Source organism: Mus caroli, chromosome 1 (genome assembly GCF_900094665.2).
Source record: "Mus caroli chromosome 1, CAROLI_EIJ_v1.1, whole genome shotgun sequence".
NCBI classification, from domain to species: domain Eukaryota; kingdom Metazoa; phylum Chordata; class Mammalia; order Rodentia; family Muridae; genus Mus; species Mus caroli.
In genome coordinates, this window is record NC_034570.1 from 28,960,747 (window position 1) to 28,978,620 (window position 17,874).

At 45.6% G+C, this 17,874-nt stretch overlaps 1 protein-coding gene across 4 annotated transcripts in view; it reads left to right on the top strand.

Moving 5' to 3' along the window:
* The window catches only part of Dst (dystonin), a 398,187-nt gene that overhangs the window by 270,470 nt on the left and 109,843 nt on the right, over nucleotides 1-17,874 (top strand). For 3 of the 4 annotated variants that reach the window (XM_021175158.2, XM_029481658.1, XM_029481662.1), the window contains 7 exons: nucleotides 835-923; nucleotides 1,609-1,741; nucleotides 11,865-12,017; nucleotides 13,194-13,427; nucleotides 13,971-14,237; nucleotides 15,520-16,065; nucleotides 17,093-17,269. In XM_021175158.2, the coding sequence (XP_021030817.1) occupies nucleotides 835-923; nucleotides 1,609-1,741; nucleotides 11,865-12,017; nucleotides 13,194-13,427; nucleotides 13,971-14,237; nucleotides 15,520-16,065; nucleotides 17,093-17,269 (1,599 nt within the window). Of the gene's footprint in view, nucleotides 1-834; nucleotides 924-1,608; nucleotides 1,742-2,752; nucleotides 8,039-8,166; nucleotides 8,317-8,777; nucleotides 8,994-9,166; nucleotides 9,317-10,495; nucleotides 10,730-11,864; nucleotides 12,018-13,193; nucleotides 13,428-13,970; nucleotides 14,238-15,519; nucleotides 16,066-17,092; nucleotides 17,270-17,874 lie in introns of all 4 variants that reach the window. The other variant, XM_029481652.1, reaches the window with a different exon arrangement.

Genomic DNA, 17,874 nt, shown 5'->3' on the forward strand with positions numbered 1-17,874 from the left:
CCTGGAACTCACTTTGTAGACCAGGCTGGCCTCGAACTCAGAAATCCGCCTGCCTCTGCCTCCCGAGTGCTGGGATTAAAGGCGTGCGCCACCACGCCCTGCTTTCTCTTTTGAAGGAGAAAGTGGTTTGAGGCACATGAGTCCTCAGAGATTCCATTTAGCGTCACAATTCCCTATATCCATACAAAATTGACCATGTACATTGACTGATAAGCGTGCTGCTCATCTTTCGTTGGCCCAATATTTCCTCTCATCCCTGTTCATTTATAAGAATGAAAACTTTGATCAGTTGGAAATGGGATTTGGGACAAGTCTTGGAAAAACCCCTTTTCCCTGTAATGAGTTTGTCTTCTCTAATAGCCACAGATGGAGTAGGATGGAGGGAGCTATCGTTACCAGTTATTTACTGATCTACAGGCCTCCTGAGTAGTGCTTTCAGCACAACAAGAGGAGCTTCAGGAAAGGAGAGGCCCACAGTCTCAGTGTGTTTTTGAGACTGGTGACATAGAAGGATGAGACTGGGCCAGTGCTAAGCCTTTGGGCTTTGGCAGATTCATGGTTGGGCTGGGACAGACTCAAGAACTGTGGTGTGTTGCATTAAAATTCCCTCGTGAAGATTTCACTGTTAATAGAGGGCACTGCGCTTCCCCTTGTGTATGCTGAGGAGACCCGAGCTCTTAGGCCGCTAACACCACCAATGGCCAGTACGTTACTTAATTGTGTCACCCAGAAAATACACCTGCCACTTTTTGTCTTGATTAGAATTCTGTATTTTTAATCACTATTTCATATTATTTCTGTGGGGAGTCTTTGAGTTTGCTTCTTACCTTACAGATGTCCAGTAAAGAAATATCAACCAAGAAGGAGCAGTTCTCAGAAGCTCTTCAGACCACACAGATCTTTTTGGCTAAACATGGAGACAAGTATGTTGGCTTTCGTTAGCCCTTTCCTTCAGGGTAGGGTTGTGTTCTGAAAAACCTAGTCATCAGACAGAAGGCAGTGAGTGCATCATCCCTGACACTGTAAAAGTGGACGACGCACGAATCACGGTTGACTTAATAGAATGTGACTTAACTGTGTGTCACAGCCAGCCTTCACATGCCACAGCGTGCTGTGACTCCTCAGACGGGGCTCAGACAGGCTGAGCTTTAGCCGGCAAGTGGCAATGCAGGCCCCGAGTCGTGTCTTAATTCTTCACAGTACTCTGAAACTACCTTTTGCACAACGATGTAAATGTGTTCTGTGTATGCGTGTGTGCTTGGAATCCCTGCACAGAGTGGGGGGAATGTGTGTGCTAGTGCTCTTTTTCACAGTGATGATACGATTTAGACAAAGGTGTTTTCCCTTGTCTTAAATCCTTGGGAATGTCTTCATGGTTACCCCAAAACAAGTTTGTGATACTCCTGGAAGAATCTTTCCCTGATCAACCTGGCAGTAGTTACTCTGGTCTTTGTTTATTTGTTTGTTTGTTTGTTTGTTCTTGGAGAGGTGCAGACCTATTGGTTTAACTCTTTAGTCTCTTTCTCAGACAAAAGAAAGAATCTTGGGTATTTTATATAGGCTCCTTAGTTTCATACATCATCATTTTAATATCATTTAATATTGCAGACTGACAGAGGAAGAAAGAAGTGACTTGGAGAAACAGGTGGAAACCCTGCAGGAGGGCTACAATTTATTATTCAGTGAATCTCTGAAACAACAAGAATTACAACCCTCAGGAGAGTCGAAGGTCCCGGAGAAGGTAACTCTCCTCACAGATGTGAGGTCTGGCATGGCCAGGAACACATGGTGATGCATCTTGGGGTTTCTCTGTGGAGAACACAAGGACAGAATTTGAGGGTTTGGAGGCTTCTGTGTTGTTTATAAAACGCTATCCTACGTGTGCAGATCATTATCCTGTGCCTTAATCTCTGCCTTGCATGGTGGAAGAGGACTCAGTCATCATCTAACGCTTCCTTTCAAAGCCATTCTTTCAATATCATGTTCAGGATGTTTTATTATAAAATATGGTCAGAAAAGAGCCCGTGGGTCATCTCTGCTGTTGATAATGCCATGGAGGTTTGTACTTGTCAGAGATATCCATGCGGGTTATTTTAGTGGTGGGAGGCTATGCCTTAAAGCGAAAATACTCTCACATCTTTTAAAAAAAATAGAAATCACTTAAAAGTTGTCTGGTTCATAGTAATGTGCCCAACACAGTGTTTGATAGTTAAAGGGTGTTTGTCATATTTAACCCCATGACTCCCAGGAACAGTACCACATAATTTGTCATGTTTTGGGGGTACGTAACCAGTTTTTTTTGGCTCCCTTAGTCTTTTTCTTAACCCTGGAAAAGTCTGTATGCTGTAAACATCAGTAGCATGGAGTGGATGCTCTCTCTGTTATCACTGGACTCTAAGCTCACCCAGATGCAGAAAGCATGCCTTGCCTTCTGGATAGATCTGTGTTCTGTTTCCTCACCGTCAGCAGCTGCCCTTGTGTCCTCACTAACCTCGTTAGTACACGGATGTTCACTTCTCACTTCACAGATGCATGTTGTTTTCAAAGCTTTATCACATCCTGTGCTGTTGAGTAGATCACTGACGTAGGTCACTTGTGCGTTTGAGCTGCCTAACACTCACAAGCTACCTGGGTAAGTAGAGGATTTTTTTTTTTTATGATTAAGTCTATTATTATAAAACAAAGCCACCTGAGCTGCAAGAAATTGCCTCAAGTATCAGACTGACCCGGGCTTTCTGCATTTCCCTTTCAGCCGGATAAAGTGATTGCGGGCACCATCAATCAGACCACTGGAGAGGTCCTGTCTGTCTTTCAGGCAGTTTTAAGAGGCCTGATTGACTATGAAACAGGGGTCAGGTTGCTTGAGGCACAGCTAGTGATAACTGGTTTAATTTCACCAGAGTTAAGAAAGTGTTTTGACCTCAGAGATGCTGAAAGCCACGGCCTCATTGATGAACAAATTCTGCGCCTACTAAAAGAACTAAATCAAGCAAAGCAGCTCATTTCTACTGCCTCGCCGACCACGATCCCCGTGCTTGATTCTCTGGCTCAGGGCATGGTCTCAGAATCCATGGCCATCCGAGTTCTTGAGATACTGCTCTCCGCGGGCTCCCTGGTTGTTCCAGCCACAGGTGAACACCTTACCTTACAAAAGGCTTTCCAACAGAACTTGATTTCCTCCGCCTTGTTTTCTAAAGTCCAAGAAAGGCAAGACACTTGCAAAGACCTTATTGACCCGTGCACTTCTGAGAAGGTATCTTTAACTGATATGGTACAAAGGAGTATTTTGCAGGAAAATACCAGGATGTGGCTTTTACCAGTGAGACCGCGGGAAGCTGGCAGAATAACACTGAAGTGTGGAAGAAGTGTTAGCATCCTGAGAGCAGCTCACGAGGGACTCATAGACCGAGAAACCATGTTTAGGCTGTTAGGGGCACAGCTTCTGTCTGGTGGTCTCATTGATTGCAACTCCGGTCAGAAAATGACCGTTGAAGAAGCTGTGGCAGAAGGGGTGATTGACAGAGACACCGCAAGCAGCATCCTCACCTACCAGGTTCAGACGGGTGGGATCATGCACTCAAACCCTGCTAAGCGACTGACTGTGGACGAAGCAGTACAGTGTGAGTTGATAACTTCCAGCAGCGCACTGCTGGTTCTGGAGGCTCAGCGGGGCTACGTTGGACTCATCTGGCCCCACTCTGGTGAAATATTTCCCACATCTTCTTCCTTACAGCAAGAGTTGATTACAAATGAATTAGCCTCCAAAATTCTGAATGGGAGACAGAAAATCGCTGCTCTCTACATCCCAGAAAGCTCTCAGGTCGTCGGTCTGGATGCCGCTAAGCAGCTGGGGATCATAGATAACAACACAGCATCGGTTTTAAAAAATGTAACGCTGCCAGACAAAATGCCTGATTTAGGAGATTTGGAAGCTTGTAAAAACGCCAAAAGGTGGCTCTCTTTTTGTAAATTCCAGCCATCCACAGTTCATGATTACAGGCAAGAAGAGGATGGTTCTGATGGTGAAGAGCCAGTCACAGCTCAGAGCTCAGAACAAACTAAAAAGTTATTCCTATCCTATTTAATGGTGAACAGCTACATGGATGCACACACGGGCCACAGGCTTCTGCTCTATGACGGAGACTTGGATGAGGCCGTGGGCATGCTTCTGGAAAGCTGCGGTGCAGAACTCGGAGCCGACACGTCCACAAGAGAAAGCCTGTCTGTCTTCACCATCCCTGATGTCTTTCCTGATTGTGCTTTGAGCGAAGAAAAGCACGAGTGTTCGGCTTCAGCAGCTGGGCCTGATAAATGTCATTACAGTCACCCCGGACATAAAGAGTCTCTTGAAAATGCAAAGTGGGACATGAATGAAACGTTTTGTAAAATGGGAAACAATGATAACAATGGTGAGTTGCCGCGGCCAGAAAACCTAGCAGATACAACAGTTGTTCAGAAAGGCTCAGAAAGTCCATCTAGAGTGCGTGTCCCCAAACCTACATCATCTTCAACACAGCCTGAAGGGAGCGTACTCAAACCTGATTCTGGTAGCATACTTAAAGACTGTAAAAATCAAAGTGAGCTTGTTACAAAAGAGTATCCAGATGAAGGTAACCATTCTAATTTTTTGACATCAGAAACCAGTAGATCTTGTGATTTGAATGAAAGAGAGGAGGAAGAGAATATACAGAAGGGCCCCTCTGTCTTTGACTATTCCCCCCGGCTGAGTGCCCTGTTAAGCCACGATGAGTTGAGGCACAGTCAGGGGCGTTTTAGTGATACAGGTACCCCACAGAACACAGGATATTTATGCGAAGCCTCTACTTTGTCATCCAGTGACCAGAGTGTGTTGGCTGATCAGAGCACAGGAGAAAAGTTTCAAGACCAGTTCCTAGGAATCGCAGCTATTAGCGTCAGCCTCCAGGGGGCGCCCTGTGGACAGAAGCCTGTAGCTACTGAGTGTAGCAGTTCTCACGTATACTATCACAGGAATGAATCCATGTCGGATGCTTCTGCTGAGAGTGGAGCCACTCGGCAGACAGATGAGTCAGAGAAAACTGGGTCTAAGGTGGAAGACAACTCCTGTACCGTGGTCCCTGGGGGTGGCTCCTGCAATGCCAACACATCAGTTTGTGGCCCACTGTCACATAAAGGAGCCATTGATGCTGGTGACTATGAGACATCACTGCTGGCCGGCCAGCAGAGCGACACGGCAACAGACAGCGACAGTGATGACTATTTCTATGACACCCCCTTGTTTGAAGATGAGGACCATGACTCTCTAATCCTTCAAGGTGACGACCGTGACTGTTTGCAACCCGAGGACTATGACACCTCCTTGCAGGAGGAAAGTGGCAGGACCCCTCCTCCTGATGACATTTTTTATGATGTTATGAAAGAGAAGGAAAATCCTGAGTTTCCTCATGGAGGAATGGATGAGAGCTTAAGTGTGGAGAACAAAGTATGTTGCCCTCAGGGGTTTCCTGTAGGTATTGAGAAACCTGAGTTGTATTTAGCTGTTGAGAAACAGTTTAATTCTAGTGGCTCAGAACAGTTAGTGGAGTCTGTGTCTGAAAGTGAGAACCCGCCTGGCCTCTGGGATAGTGAGTCTGACTCGTTGACTGAGGGTGAGATTATAGGAAGGAAAGAGAGCTTAGGAGCTTCGTTAACACCTGATGGTCATTGGAGAGGGGACAGAGAAGAGTGTGACACCAGCCGAGAAAGCCAGTCTGATACCGATGGGGTAGGCTCCATACAAAGTATCGAAAGCTACAGGCCTTATATGAGCAATGGTAGTGACTTGGATGAGGAAGACAATTGGGGCCGCAGCAGTGAGGACAGTGGAGACAGGCAAGGAGGACAAGGAGTAGCAGATGAGGGTGGAGAGCCCGAGTACCAAGCTGACCCTACCCAGTTGTACACTGCTATCAGGAAAGAACACGGGGGTGAAACCCAAAATGTCAGTGACATGATTCCCCTGGACAAAACGCACAGTTATAGTCCATTAGAAACGCAGCATGGTGCAGGTGTTTTCCAGCCAGAGTCGGCTGGTAAGGGAGGTCGGGACACAGAAAGAAGCAGCCATCCAGAACTTACCACTGAAGCTGATGAGGAAGACGAAGCAAGTCTGTCCACTCACATGGCAACTAAAGGTGTGTCACCGTCTAATGCTGAAGGCACTGCCTCAGAAGAAATCAGGTTGGTTCAAGGGCCAGACTCTACAGGCATTCTAAGAGCTGAAGACAAGGACCTCGAGAATGTATCGCCAGAAATCAGCCCATCTCCTGACAACATTGTCCGTTCTGAAGCTGAGTTAGGAGGAAGAGCTTCTGAGGAAGGCCATCTGTCACTTACAGGGAGTGACAGGGATCAGCAGGGACCTGGAAGAGGTCTGGTTCAAGGTAGAGATGGCCAAAGCGATAAGCTGCTAGATGAGACGTCCATTCGGGAAATGGGCTTTCAGAAAGAAGGGGTGTTGATGAACAGCCCAGAGGAAGGAGAAGAAGAGGAAAGGTATCTCGACCCCTTCCCGAATGGAAGTGCAACCGAGAGCCTCAACATGGGTAAGAGTCAGCTTCCCCCTCTACTGACCCACACCGAGGAACTTAGCCACAGAGGGGCTCCGCACACAGCAACCATGACTCTTGAAGGTGAAATGAAGGATGTGCAAACGGGGTTTACCGAAAGTCCTGTCCTGCTTGAGACTCTTGCACAAATATTTGACACCTCAGCTTCTAAAGTGACTCGTGCTGACTTGACTTCAGCTGTAACATCCTCTGAGATGAAGAGCCAAGTGAAAGAAGATTCCCTCACTGGGGGACCAGAGAAAGAGACTGATCCGTTTACTTCTTTAGGACATTGTGATAAATGTATACATGTGGATATGCTGGAACCCAACGAAAATACCCCAAGCTGTGCTTTAGTAGCTTCTCCTACCGTGAAAGATAACGTATGCTCTGTAAATAATGCAGAGGAGAAGTCAGTCAGTCCCCAAGAAGACTGGCCTCCAGGTGCTGAGGTCCAGCTAAGTGATGCTTGTGTGGAGGAAAGTATCTCTGAAGGCAAAGCAGGCATTCTCCAGTTCACTCCGGAAAATAGTGACACCACCCTGTCACTCCTACCTCATCAAAGCGTGGCGGGCTGTGGGGAAAGCACCGATTCTGTGCAGGCTGGGCTCCGTGTGAGTGGAGTGAGACACAGCTCCGATGACACGTTAGACGTGGGCTGCCTGCAGTTAGAAAGCAGCAGAGAGAAAGCAAGCACTGAGAAGGAGCCACACAGAGAACTCGCCTTGTCTCCGAGGCCCCGAGAGAGAGAACATCGTACGCTTGAGTTAGTAGAAGATGGGAGAAGTATCTTGAAAAGCAGTTTAGACAACGCTCACATGAATCTCCAGGAAGCGGGAGACCCTTCAGCTGGCACAGGGACGAACATTTCAATTCAGAACTTAATTAAAAGAGCTCTCTTGTCTCAGTTGCCAAGTGAAGTTTCAAATGTGCCCAGTCATGGCATTTCCCCCATTGGTAACTCATCAGAAGTAAAGGCAGAGAGTGGAGGTGGTTCTTTCTGCATTACAAGTCTTCTTGATCTATGGAAGGAAAACCAGCCTCCCCAAGAAACTCCAGGCACCTCTGAGTTAGCTAAAGTATTAACCCAGATGGACTGTGATCCGCAGCAAAGAGGCCTTGGGTCTGAATTACTTCCACCACAACTTAAAAATGCCTTTTACAAGCTGCTGTCTGATGGCTATTCAACTGAAGGAGACCTGGCCGAAGCTTTGGGGCAAACATCACGTGCTGATCCCAAGATGGTGGAAGAAAAGCCACACATCTGCAGTGACCTCAGAAACAAAGAAGGACATCACTGTCCCCTGAACCCACAATCCATAAGGGAAGCCGAGGTAGACCCCTCCAGTGTGCACATAGCAGCACTGCCAGGAGGTGAGAAGCTCGGAGAACTTTGCAGCGAGCCCCCAGAGCATTCAGAAAGTACATCTGGATTAAAAGAAAGGTCTTCTGATGGTAGCTCGAAAGAAAACGTGAGTTGACATGCGTGCTTTCCCATGACAGTTCCAGTGGGAAACGTGGGAGACAGTCTCATACATTTTGTCCGCTTTAAGTTTCTTCCCTAAGGACTGCTAATTACTGTATCCAATTTTGGTTTTAGTGTTCCAATGGCTTGCAACAGTGTTTACAGCATACTGAGAAAATGCATGAATATTTGGTTTTGCTTCAAGATATGAAACCCCCCTTAGACAATCAGGCATCCGTGGAGAGCAGTCTAGAAGCCTTGAAGAGTCAGCTGAAGCAGTTAGAGGTAAGATACCCACTGGCATTCCTGTCAGCTTTCCATCAGCAATCAAGTAAAGCGGGGGCTCGGGTGGGAGGGGGGGTTCATTTGGGCCCATGCCTTCAGAGGCTGTAACCTGTGGTCTCTTAGTCCTGTCACATCTGGTTTTGTGGCAAAGCAATTCTTCACTTCAATCTGAAAGGCAGAAGAAGAAAGGGCAAAGTGCCCCTAGCACTTTTGAGAGTGGACAACTCCAGGGATCTGAAGTCCTCCTACTAATAGATTCAGTTTCTCCCTTGTAGCACCAAGCCAAGGTTCGAAGATCGGGTCTTTGGGGAGACATCCAGGTCCCAGCCAGTGGTCCATGGATGGGGCCGTTTAATACATAATTCCGCAGAAAGCAGGGTGCCCTTCTCTCTCACTCCTCGTGTTTGGGTTTATGCTTTTTCCTGCGTGGTCAACAGATGCGGGACTGTGTTTGTTTGCAGGCCTTTGAGTTGGGATTGGCCCCCATCGCTGTATTTTTAAGGAAAGATCTAAAGTTGGCAGAAGAATTCTTAAAGTCTTTTCCTAGCGACCTTCCCAGAAGACATCATGAGGAACTGAGCAAAAGCCACCAACGTTTACAGAACGCCTTCTCGTCCCTCAGCAGTGTGTCCTCAGAAAGGATGGAACTGATCAAACTTGCAATCGACTCTGAGATGGTAGGCATAAAATGGTGAATTCTGGGTAAAATGTGATTGAGAATTAAGCTGTACTATGAGGGTTTTTTTTTAAGTATTATATTTTTATAGTTCTTAATTCTCCAAACAGAATCACTGTAGGACTTTGAAATTTGGGGGACAAACAGAAATGAATGCATAATTTTGTTTTCTAGTCTAAGCTGGCTGTTCGTCATGAAGACTTCTTACACAAACTTACGTCCTATTCAGATTGGGTGTCAGAGAAAAGCAGATCTGTGAAGGACATTCAAACTGTGAATGTCCAAGATACTGAACTTGTAAAGAACAGTGTGAAGTTTCTTAAGGCAAGTATCAAAATACACACAACCTGCCGGTCTAGTGTAGGAACTGTTCAGGACAAATATAACCTTCCCGAGACTGTAAGGAATTGTCTGTGGCTTAAAGACATGTCTTTCCATAGTCAACCTAATGCTAGAATTTATTCCATCCACTATACCAAATTCTCACTACCTCTGACATACTGACATCTGTATTTATGTTTTTGTTTGTTTGTTTGTTTTTTAACCAATGACTTATATAAGCCCAAGATAGCTACAGATTAGTCAAAGTTGTGCTTGTATGGCAATATTGAGCCGAGATTTTTTTTTTTGGGGGGGGGGTTCTTAATTTGAACAACATTCTCATGAATGCTGGGCTCCTTGCTTCAGTCAGAAAACTAGAATTGTAGCCTGTTAATTCATATTTTGTGTTCCTTATTGTGAATTACCACAATTGAAGGGATGATGGAAATACTAGCAGTTTTTTTGTGATGTTAATGTCTCTTTATGATGAATCAAGCTGTTTTGGAATTTTATTTTATTTTATTTTATTTTTGGCATCTTAAGTATGATCTACCAGGCGAGGAGAGAATGCCCTTGCGGTTATTTATCTTTGCATATTACCTCCCATCGTATTTAAATGCCTTATTATTGGGATGAAGAGATGGCTTAGTAGATAAAGTGCTTGCCACACTTTATAGGCAAGTGTGAGGATCTGAGTTTAAATCCCTAGACTCTGTGTAAAGTTGGGCCTGGTAACACATATCTGCAGTACTGATGCTTCTGGGGGGGGAAATAGGGGGTGGAGACGGGAGTTAGCAGTTACATGGTACCTTGTGGCCGACTGGCTAGGAGGAAGCAGTGAACAATGAAAGAGAAGGGCCCAGTCTCAAATAAAGCAGAAGACAAGCAACAACACCTGAGGTGGTCCTCTGGTCTCCACACAGGTGCCCTGGCACACACATGCACGCACGCACGCACACACACACCCACACCACATACACAGATGCAAAATGTGAAAATCACCTCTTACCAAATGATGAATAAGTAGATTTTTTTTTGATGTATACTGAAAAAGTATTGTTAACTCTTACAGTGCTGATAGAAGGATCCTATTTAAGTTGTGAGTATACTTCAGTATTTCCAGTGCTGATGACCTTCATCCTTACCTACCTTTCCTGCCACCTTGTACGGCTCTCTCCACAGAATGTGCTAGCAGACCTTTCACATACCAAAATGCAGCTGGAAACGACGGCCTTTGACGTACAGTCCTTCATCTCTGATTATGCACAAGATCTGTCTCCCAGCCAAAGCAGACAACTGCTGAGACTCTTAAATACAACCCAGAAGGGTTTTCTTGACCTGCAGGAGCTGGTAACCACGGAGGCGGACCGGTTAGAGGCGCTCCTGCAGCTGGAGCAGGAGCTGGGTCATCAGAAGGTTTGCCTCTCTTGCAGAGTTGTGCTCGCTGTTTTACTTACCAGTGTGAAATCATAACTTAGATAACCAGGAATACTGATCAGCTAGGGCGGTGCTCTGGACAGGCCTGAGCGGGTGCTGAGCAGAATCCCTGCCATGCATTGTGGCAGAGTCTCTCACCTTGATGCTGTCGTGTAGTTGAGGTTTTTCACTGTCCTCTTAACAGTATTTTATGAGGTGAGCGTCTTCATCCTTGCCCTGAAAATGAGAACCAGAAAGCCTTCAGGGGTGTCCAAGAGCAACTGATGAAGGTTTAGCTCTGAACCTTCAGGGAACTATTCCCTCTAGTGAGGCACGGGCTCAGCCTATGCTCCAGAGAATGCACTGTAGAGCTGACTTGCCTAAATTTACACCCTGAATGCTCTACTTTATCTGCTTCGTGTGACTTAGAGAAGTTTCATGCCTTCACTTTGTTGATAAATTGGGAACGGTAATGTTTATCTGGTAATATTATGAGCGCTGATAAAATGATTCATATGAAACCCTTAGCCCTGTGCCTGGCCTCCGCTGAGCTTTTAGTTAGCATGAGCTGTGTGCTGTTGCTGTAAGTTAGGTAATTAATTTGTTAGATTTAGTGGATTCTGTTACATAACTGTCTAATAGCAGCAGTGAGCGAAGAACAGAATGTTGGAATAAAAATAATGCATGCAATGTTTCTCTTATTCTTGAAGCATCCAGGCACTGTGTGTAGCATGATAACCTGTATGTACATATCCATATGTTTACTGACAAATCACAACTAACTTCTCTTTTGGTGTCCTTTTGCAGAATTAATTCTGTGTATCACAGGTTTCAAGAGCTTAAGAAAATGGGATGTTTCTTCCTGTCGATCCGAAGTTCCATCTCTTACACGTGTGCATGGCCAGTATTCTACTGAGCATCTTCTCTCAATCAGGCTCTTTCTGTGTATACAGGACATGTTCATACTGTACTGTCTGTCTGTCCTTGCTCAGTTTGCACTCCAATGCTACCATGTTTACAGCATACTCAAAAAGCTTTATTCAGGGTGTTTGGCAAGCGTATTCTGATAAGAGGCTTGATGAGAAGTGGATTGAAGGTTACCCACTGAAAGCATTTTGGGTTTTCTCCATCTTAGGTTGTGGCAGAGCGTCAGCAAGAGTACAGAGAGAAACTCCAAGGGCTGTGTGATCTCCTCACCCAGACTGAAAACCGCCTAATTAGTAACCAGGAAGCCTTTGTGATTGGAGATGGCACAGTGGAGTTACAGAAGTACCAGTCCAAGCAAGAGGTAGACCTTTTGGTATCTGCATCTGTATATCCTGGTTCACTTTGGTTCCCATTTCCTTAAGGCCACTGGGATTGTTGAAAACACGGGGGTATCAGAAGAAAGGCGCGCCCAGAGGCTCTGGGGATTAGATTTAACCATTATACCTAAACCTAGATTTACAATTTAAAGCAGGCCACGTCATTCTCTTGACTTTTTTGGTGACATACTGTATCAAGGAGGTAAAGGATAGGTTACAATGTAACCCTTTTGTGGCCGGCTGACTCACTTGCAAATCAGGAGAAATAGGCTTCATTTTGATTTCTTTCCCTGTACCACTCCCTCTCTGTTTCTCTGGTATTTTCCTGTAACTCATTCTCTTTTATCCAAGGAAAAGGGGTAAAAGAGCAAAAATGCTAGAGAGGAAAACTTGTGTTTTGGTGTCAGGAGAACGAGAGCCTCACTATTTGTAACTGTTGACTTAATTCAGTATTAGGACTCTGGGTCTAGGTTCCCTTCATACTTCTGTTGCTACATTGTTACGAAAGCTGAGCAAGTATGTATCAGGTCGCTGCTACAGTTACTGTCATGTAGTAGTGATGTGTGATATGGCAGGCAAGTAAGCACTCAAGCCCTTGAGGAAGCTCAAGGTCGAATATGGGAAAAGGTGTTATTAAGATGCAGTGGTACAGTATAAAGAATGAAATGTATGAAAATGAGGTTCTCTTGTTCTTAAGAGGAAAGATCACAGAGGGCAGTTTTTACTTCCCAGAAAAGCTAGAACTCCTGAGAGATCTTAATCTTGAGTATCCTAGTAGCTGGGGCTAAGATGCAAATGCTATGCTTTATGTAACTTAGTGTTAAGAAGAAAAAAAAAATCTCAGTTCACTGATGGGAACTATTTTCTTCTCTTTCCTGAGTAATAGATATGGATTTAAAAATCAGAATTCTGCTGGGTATGAGGGTCTTGTATGCCTGGAAACAGAGCGCTTGAGAAGGCAAGGTGGAAGAGGACTGTTTCTCTGCCCACGTGGGCCACATAGTGAGACACAGTCTCAGAGAATATGTATCCACTACACTCTGTATGCTTTTCAGCTATGTTTGCCCGTCTCTGCCTGCAATAGCTCTCTTGTGGAATTATAGCTCTGCAAGAATTGAAATGATACACTAGAATTTCTTTTTTTCCACATGTGTTTTAAGGAATTACAGAGAGATATGCAAGGAAATACACAGGCACTGGAAGAAATAGTGCGAAACACAGAACTCTTTTTAAAAGAGAGCGGTGACGAGTTGTCCCAAGCAGATAGAGCTCTGATTGAGCAGAAACTGAACGAGGTGAAGATGAAGTGTGCGCAGCTGAACTTAAAGGCAGAGCAGTCGAGAAAGGAGTTGGATAAGGCGGTGACTACGGCCCTCAAGGAGGAGACTGAAAAGGTGCCTGTCTGAGTCTATGGTACACTGTTGCTTCACCAGGTGGTTAGCACATTAGCTGCTTGCTTTTATTGTGCGTATTAGGTAGTGGTAAGCCGTGGTTAGCACCAAGGACAAAAATACGGGACTCTGGGTACATAATTGCTCAATACAAAGATAGGAAGAATTGGCTTTCCTTAGTCTTTCCATAAGTAGAAGCTGGTTGAGAGATTCTGGATGTGAGAAATGCATGGGAAGTTCAGTCAACTACAGTTAAAATTTCAAAGTGCACGTTTGAAGGCAGCGTAGACCTAGAGTAACTGCTTGTGGCTGTAAGATTTAATTCTTAATTCCCATATGTTTCTACTATGTGTTAATTATTATAAATTTAGGAATATGTATATTACTAAATATATAATATAATTAAATATAATTATATATGATATATACTATATAATTTTATTTATTTAGATAGACAGATGATAGGTAGATAGATAGATAGATAGATAGATAGTGTATGTTACAGCTAGGCTGCATCTATAATACTTATAAACCTTCCCTACCCAGGTTGCAGCTGTGAGGCAGCTGGAAGAGAGCAAAACCAAGATAGAAAATCTTTTGAACTGGCTGTCAAATGTTGAGGAAGACTCCGAAGGGGCGTGGAAGAAGCACACACAACCCATGGAGCAGAACGGAACCTATTTGCATGAAGGTGATAGCAAGTCAGGAGCTGGCGAAGAGGATGAAGTCAATGGTAACCTGCTGGAGACAGATGCTGAAGGGCACAGTGAGGCCACGAAGGGGAATCTGAACCAGCAGTACGAGAAAGTCAAGGTGAGCTATTTAAACGGTGAAGCCGTCAGACTCCATGTGGAGGGATGGGAAAGAGTCCGACTGCTTTATTATACAAGACTATACAAAGACTTTCCCTACCCCAGCATTATGCCAAATATAAACTACCAAGTATGTTCTTAGCAAATAAAAACAGTAAGAAGTAAGTCACTAGGTTCAGCTTCTGTGCGGAGCTGAAGCCCTGTTTTAGAAACAAAAGAGGGCTGGAGAGCCGGCTCAGTGGTTTAAGCAAGCTTGCTGCTTTCGAAGAGGACCCAAGTGTACTTCCAAGTGCATCATGATGTGGCTCACAGTGGCCTGTAACTCAGGTTGGCCTCCAAGGTCACCCAGAATAGACATATATGCATACATTTTTAAAAAAGAAAGGAAGGAAGGGGGCTGATGATTGAGCTCTCCAGAGCAGGAGTCATGGCCTGGCATGCCTCCTCGGTTTCTTAGCCTTCCTGGCTACTCTTTGAGGTTTTAAGTTCCCATCATATAAGACATTTGCAACTCACACACCCGACGTAGCTTGCTCGGGTTCCACATGTGTAGTAAAGCTAGAGTTTGGCTTCGGCCTCAGCCGTAGCTTCGGTCACTGTGCGGATCCATATGCATGCTCACAGACTGGCTTGCTGTGCAGCCCTGAGCTCGAAGCCGCACCTGTGAGGGGTGTAGGCTGCTGTGGAGAAGGAAAGGCCAGGGCACGGAAGCAGTGGAGGCTGTGGGAGCAAAGGCAGTTTTGGAGTAACTGTTTTGAAATGTCCCAGAGTTGATGGCTCTTGTCTGTGCCTGGTTCTTGGTGCTTGGTGGCTGTCCTTGAGAGGCTTCCGCAGAATCCAGGACGTGGGGCCATCGGTGACTGCCTTTGCTTGCCTCTGACCTGTCAGCCTCTCTACTTCCTCAGAGCCCTCTGCTTTCCTGCCTCAATGGGCTCGAACCTCTGCTAGGTTCTGGAGGAATTCTTTGTATGTGAGCTAAGACAAGCCTTAAAGCAAACCTGCGACACAGTTGAGGTCACCACCTCATGTTCACTACAAACCTGAGACCCAGCGGGGCCAGACGTCTCCACCACTCTCCCTCACATCTGCTCCTCTAACTCTGCTGGGCTGCTCTCATACGGCTCTTGTTTCGCTCTTGTTCCAGTGTCTTTAACCAACAGGAGGGTTATAGATACAGTGGTTTGAAAAGGGCATTGAGAAGCAGGTTGGGTCCTAGAAACCTGGTCACCTCCCGAGGGTGTTCCCAGCAACAATAAAGTTGTGATTGACTTGTTTCCACTCAGGCCCAGCACGGAAAGATCATGGCTCAGCACCAGGCGGTCCTCCTAGCCACACAGTCGGCCCAGGTGCTGCTTGAGAAACAGGGCCACTATCTGTCTCCCGAGGAGAAGGAGAAGCTGCAGAAGAACATGCAGGAGCTGAAGGTGCATTACGAGAGCGTGCTGGCCGAGTGCGAGAAGAAGGTGAAGCTGACACACTCCCTGCAGGAGGAGCTGGAGAAGTTTGACACCGACTACAGCGAGTTTGAGCACTGGCTACAGCAGTCCGAGCAAGAGCTGGCGAACCTGGAGGCAGGTGCGGACGACCTCAGCGGGCTCACGGACAAGCTGACGAGGCAGAAGAGCTTCTCAGAGGACGTCATTTCTCACAAAGGCGACTTGAGGTACATCACCATTTCCGGAAACAGGGTGATAGACGCTGCCAAATCTTGCAGCAAGAGAGACGGTGACAGGATCGGCAAGGACAGCATCGAGACTTCCGCAACCCACAGAGAAGTTCAGACCAAACTGGACCAGGTTACAGACCGCTTCAGGTCTCTCTACTCTAAGGTAAGTTTATTTTACTTTTATTTTTTAAATGGCGGTCAGTCTGTGATAAACCTTTCTACATGTCATCTTCACTTTTGCTTTGGATTTAGAAGTAAAAAAAAAAATAGAAAACATGAATATTCACATGGGAAAGTGGTAGTTTTACTCACGTCCTTTATGTCTGGAAAATGTCTCTTAAAGGTTAGTAACCTGAAGTTAGTTTCTCAAATTTCATAGTACTAAATTTGACCACCAGATGTCGCTTATGAACTAAGAGTGGGGGCTCAATTTCTTTCTGGTGCCAGTCACGTAGGATAATTCCCTTCAAATATTACAGGGCTGTTCTACAGATGTATTTGATCAATATATTTTCATTATTAATGACTAATATTCTATGCTGCTTCCTTTACTGCCTTGGAAAATTAAGAGTCTTGCTAAGAAAAAAAAAACAAACAACTGTAAGCTACGTGTAGAGGTGCATACTCCAAAAACTGGGGGAGAAGAAGTATAAATTTGGGTCATCCTGGGCTACATAGCAAAATCCTGACTCAAAGTGGGGAAGGAGACGACCCAAGAACGTATTTCCCAGATTGTAACAGAGGCTGTTCAGACATAACCCGTTGCATAAATGATCTGGCAATCACCTCTGAGGCTTAGGTTTTGCTTCCTGTTGATGTAGATTATTTGACCTGATTGTGTCAGTCCTGTACAACATGTAGAAATGACTTCGGAAGCACCTTAAAGGGTTTCCATCACGTTTCTATGTGCATTGTCCGAAAGTTTGCCTAGTCCGGTGATTGATTCTCATATAAGGCCAGCCAGCAATAATGTTACTTAATTATTGTAAGTCTAGAACTATCTCCTCGTTCTCATGGTTACCTTTTGACTTCTCCACGTGAAGGGGAAGAACCTCCATGTTGGTTGAAGTCTGCTCCCCCCCCACCCCACCCCCACCCCCCGAGTTCCACAGCTCATCCCTCTTGAGATCTTGTCATGCGTGAGAAGACAGTGGGTCTCAGCCTCTCTCCTTCTCTTCTTTGATTTTCAGTGCAGTGTTCTTGGAAATAACCTCAAAGATCTGGTGGATAAATACCAGCACTACGAAGACGCTTCCTGCGGACTTCTCTCTGGGCTCCAGGCCTGCGAGGCCAAAGCCAGCAAACATTTACTGGAGCCCATTGCTTTGGATCCCAAAAATCTGCAAAGGCAGCTAGAAGAGACCAAGGTAAAGGAGGAGGGAGGGAAGAGAAGCGACCCCTCAGCCATTTTGTCGAAAGAATTCTGTTCTTCACGTGCATGTGATAGTTCTGCTCTGGGCCCAGGAAACCTGTGGAGAGTATTCTGTTCCACCAGAGGGTTCCAGTGTGACTAAGTGCTCCGGAATGTTTGTCCCACTGTTACTGAATTGGCTACAATCCACTGCACCCGCCTCCTACCTCCAACAAAGCCCAGCCCACTTACTTACGTCACACTTGTTAACTTTCCTCACTTTCCCACTAGAATTAAGCTCCGTGAAGGCAGGTGTTTGTGCCTGTCTTGTTCAGTGCTGTATTCCTAGTATCTAGGACAGCGGTTCTCTTAGCCTGTGGATAGCAAATCCCTTTGAGGGTTGGAGCAACCCCTTTCATAGGTGTCACCCAAAACTATCTGCATGTTAGATATATATGTTATGATTCACAACAGTAGCAAGTTACAGATTAGCAGTGAAAGTGATTTGTGGTTGGGGGGAGGGGTCATCAGGACGTGAGGAACTATATTAAAGGGTCGCAGCATTAGGAAGGCTGAGGACACTGATCTAGAGGGTCACCCAGCCCAAAGTGCACAATGTGT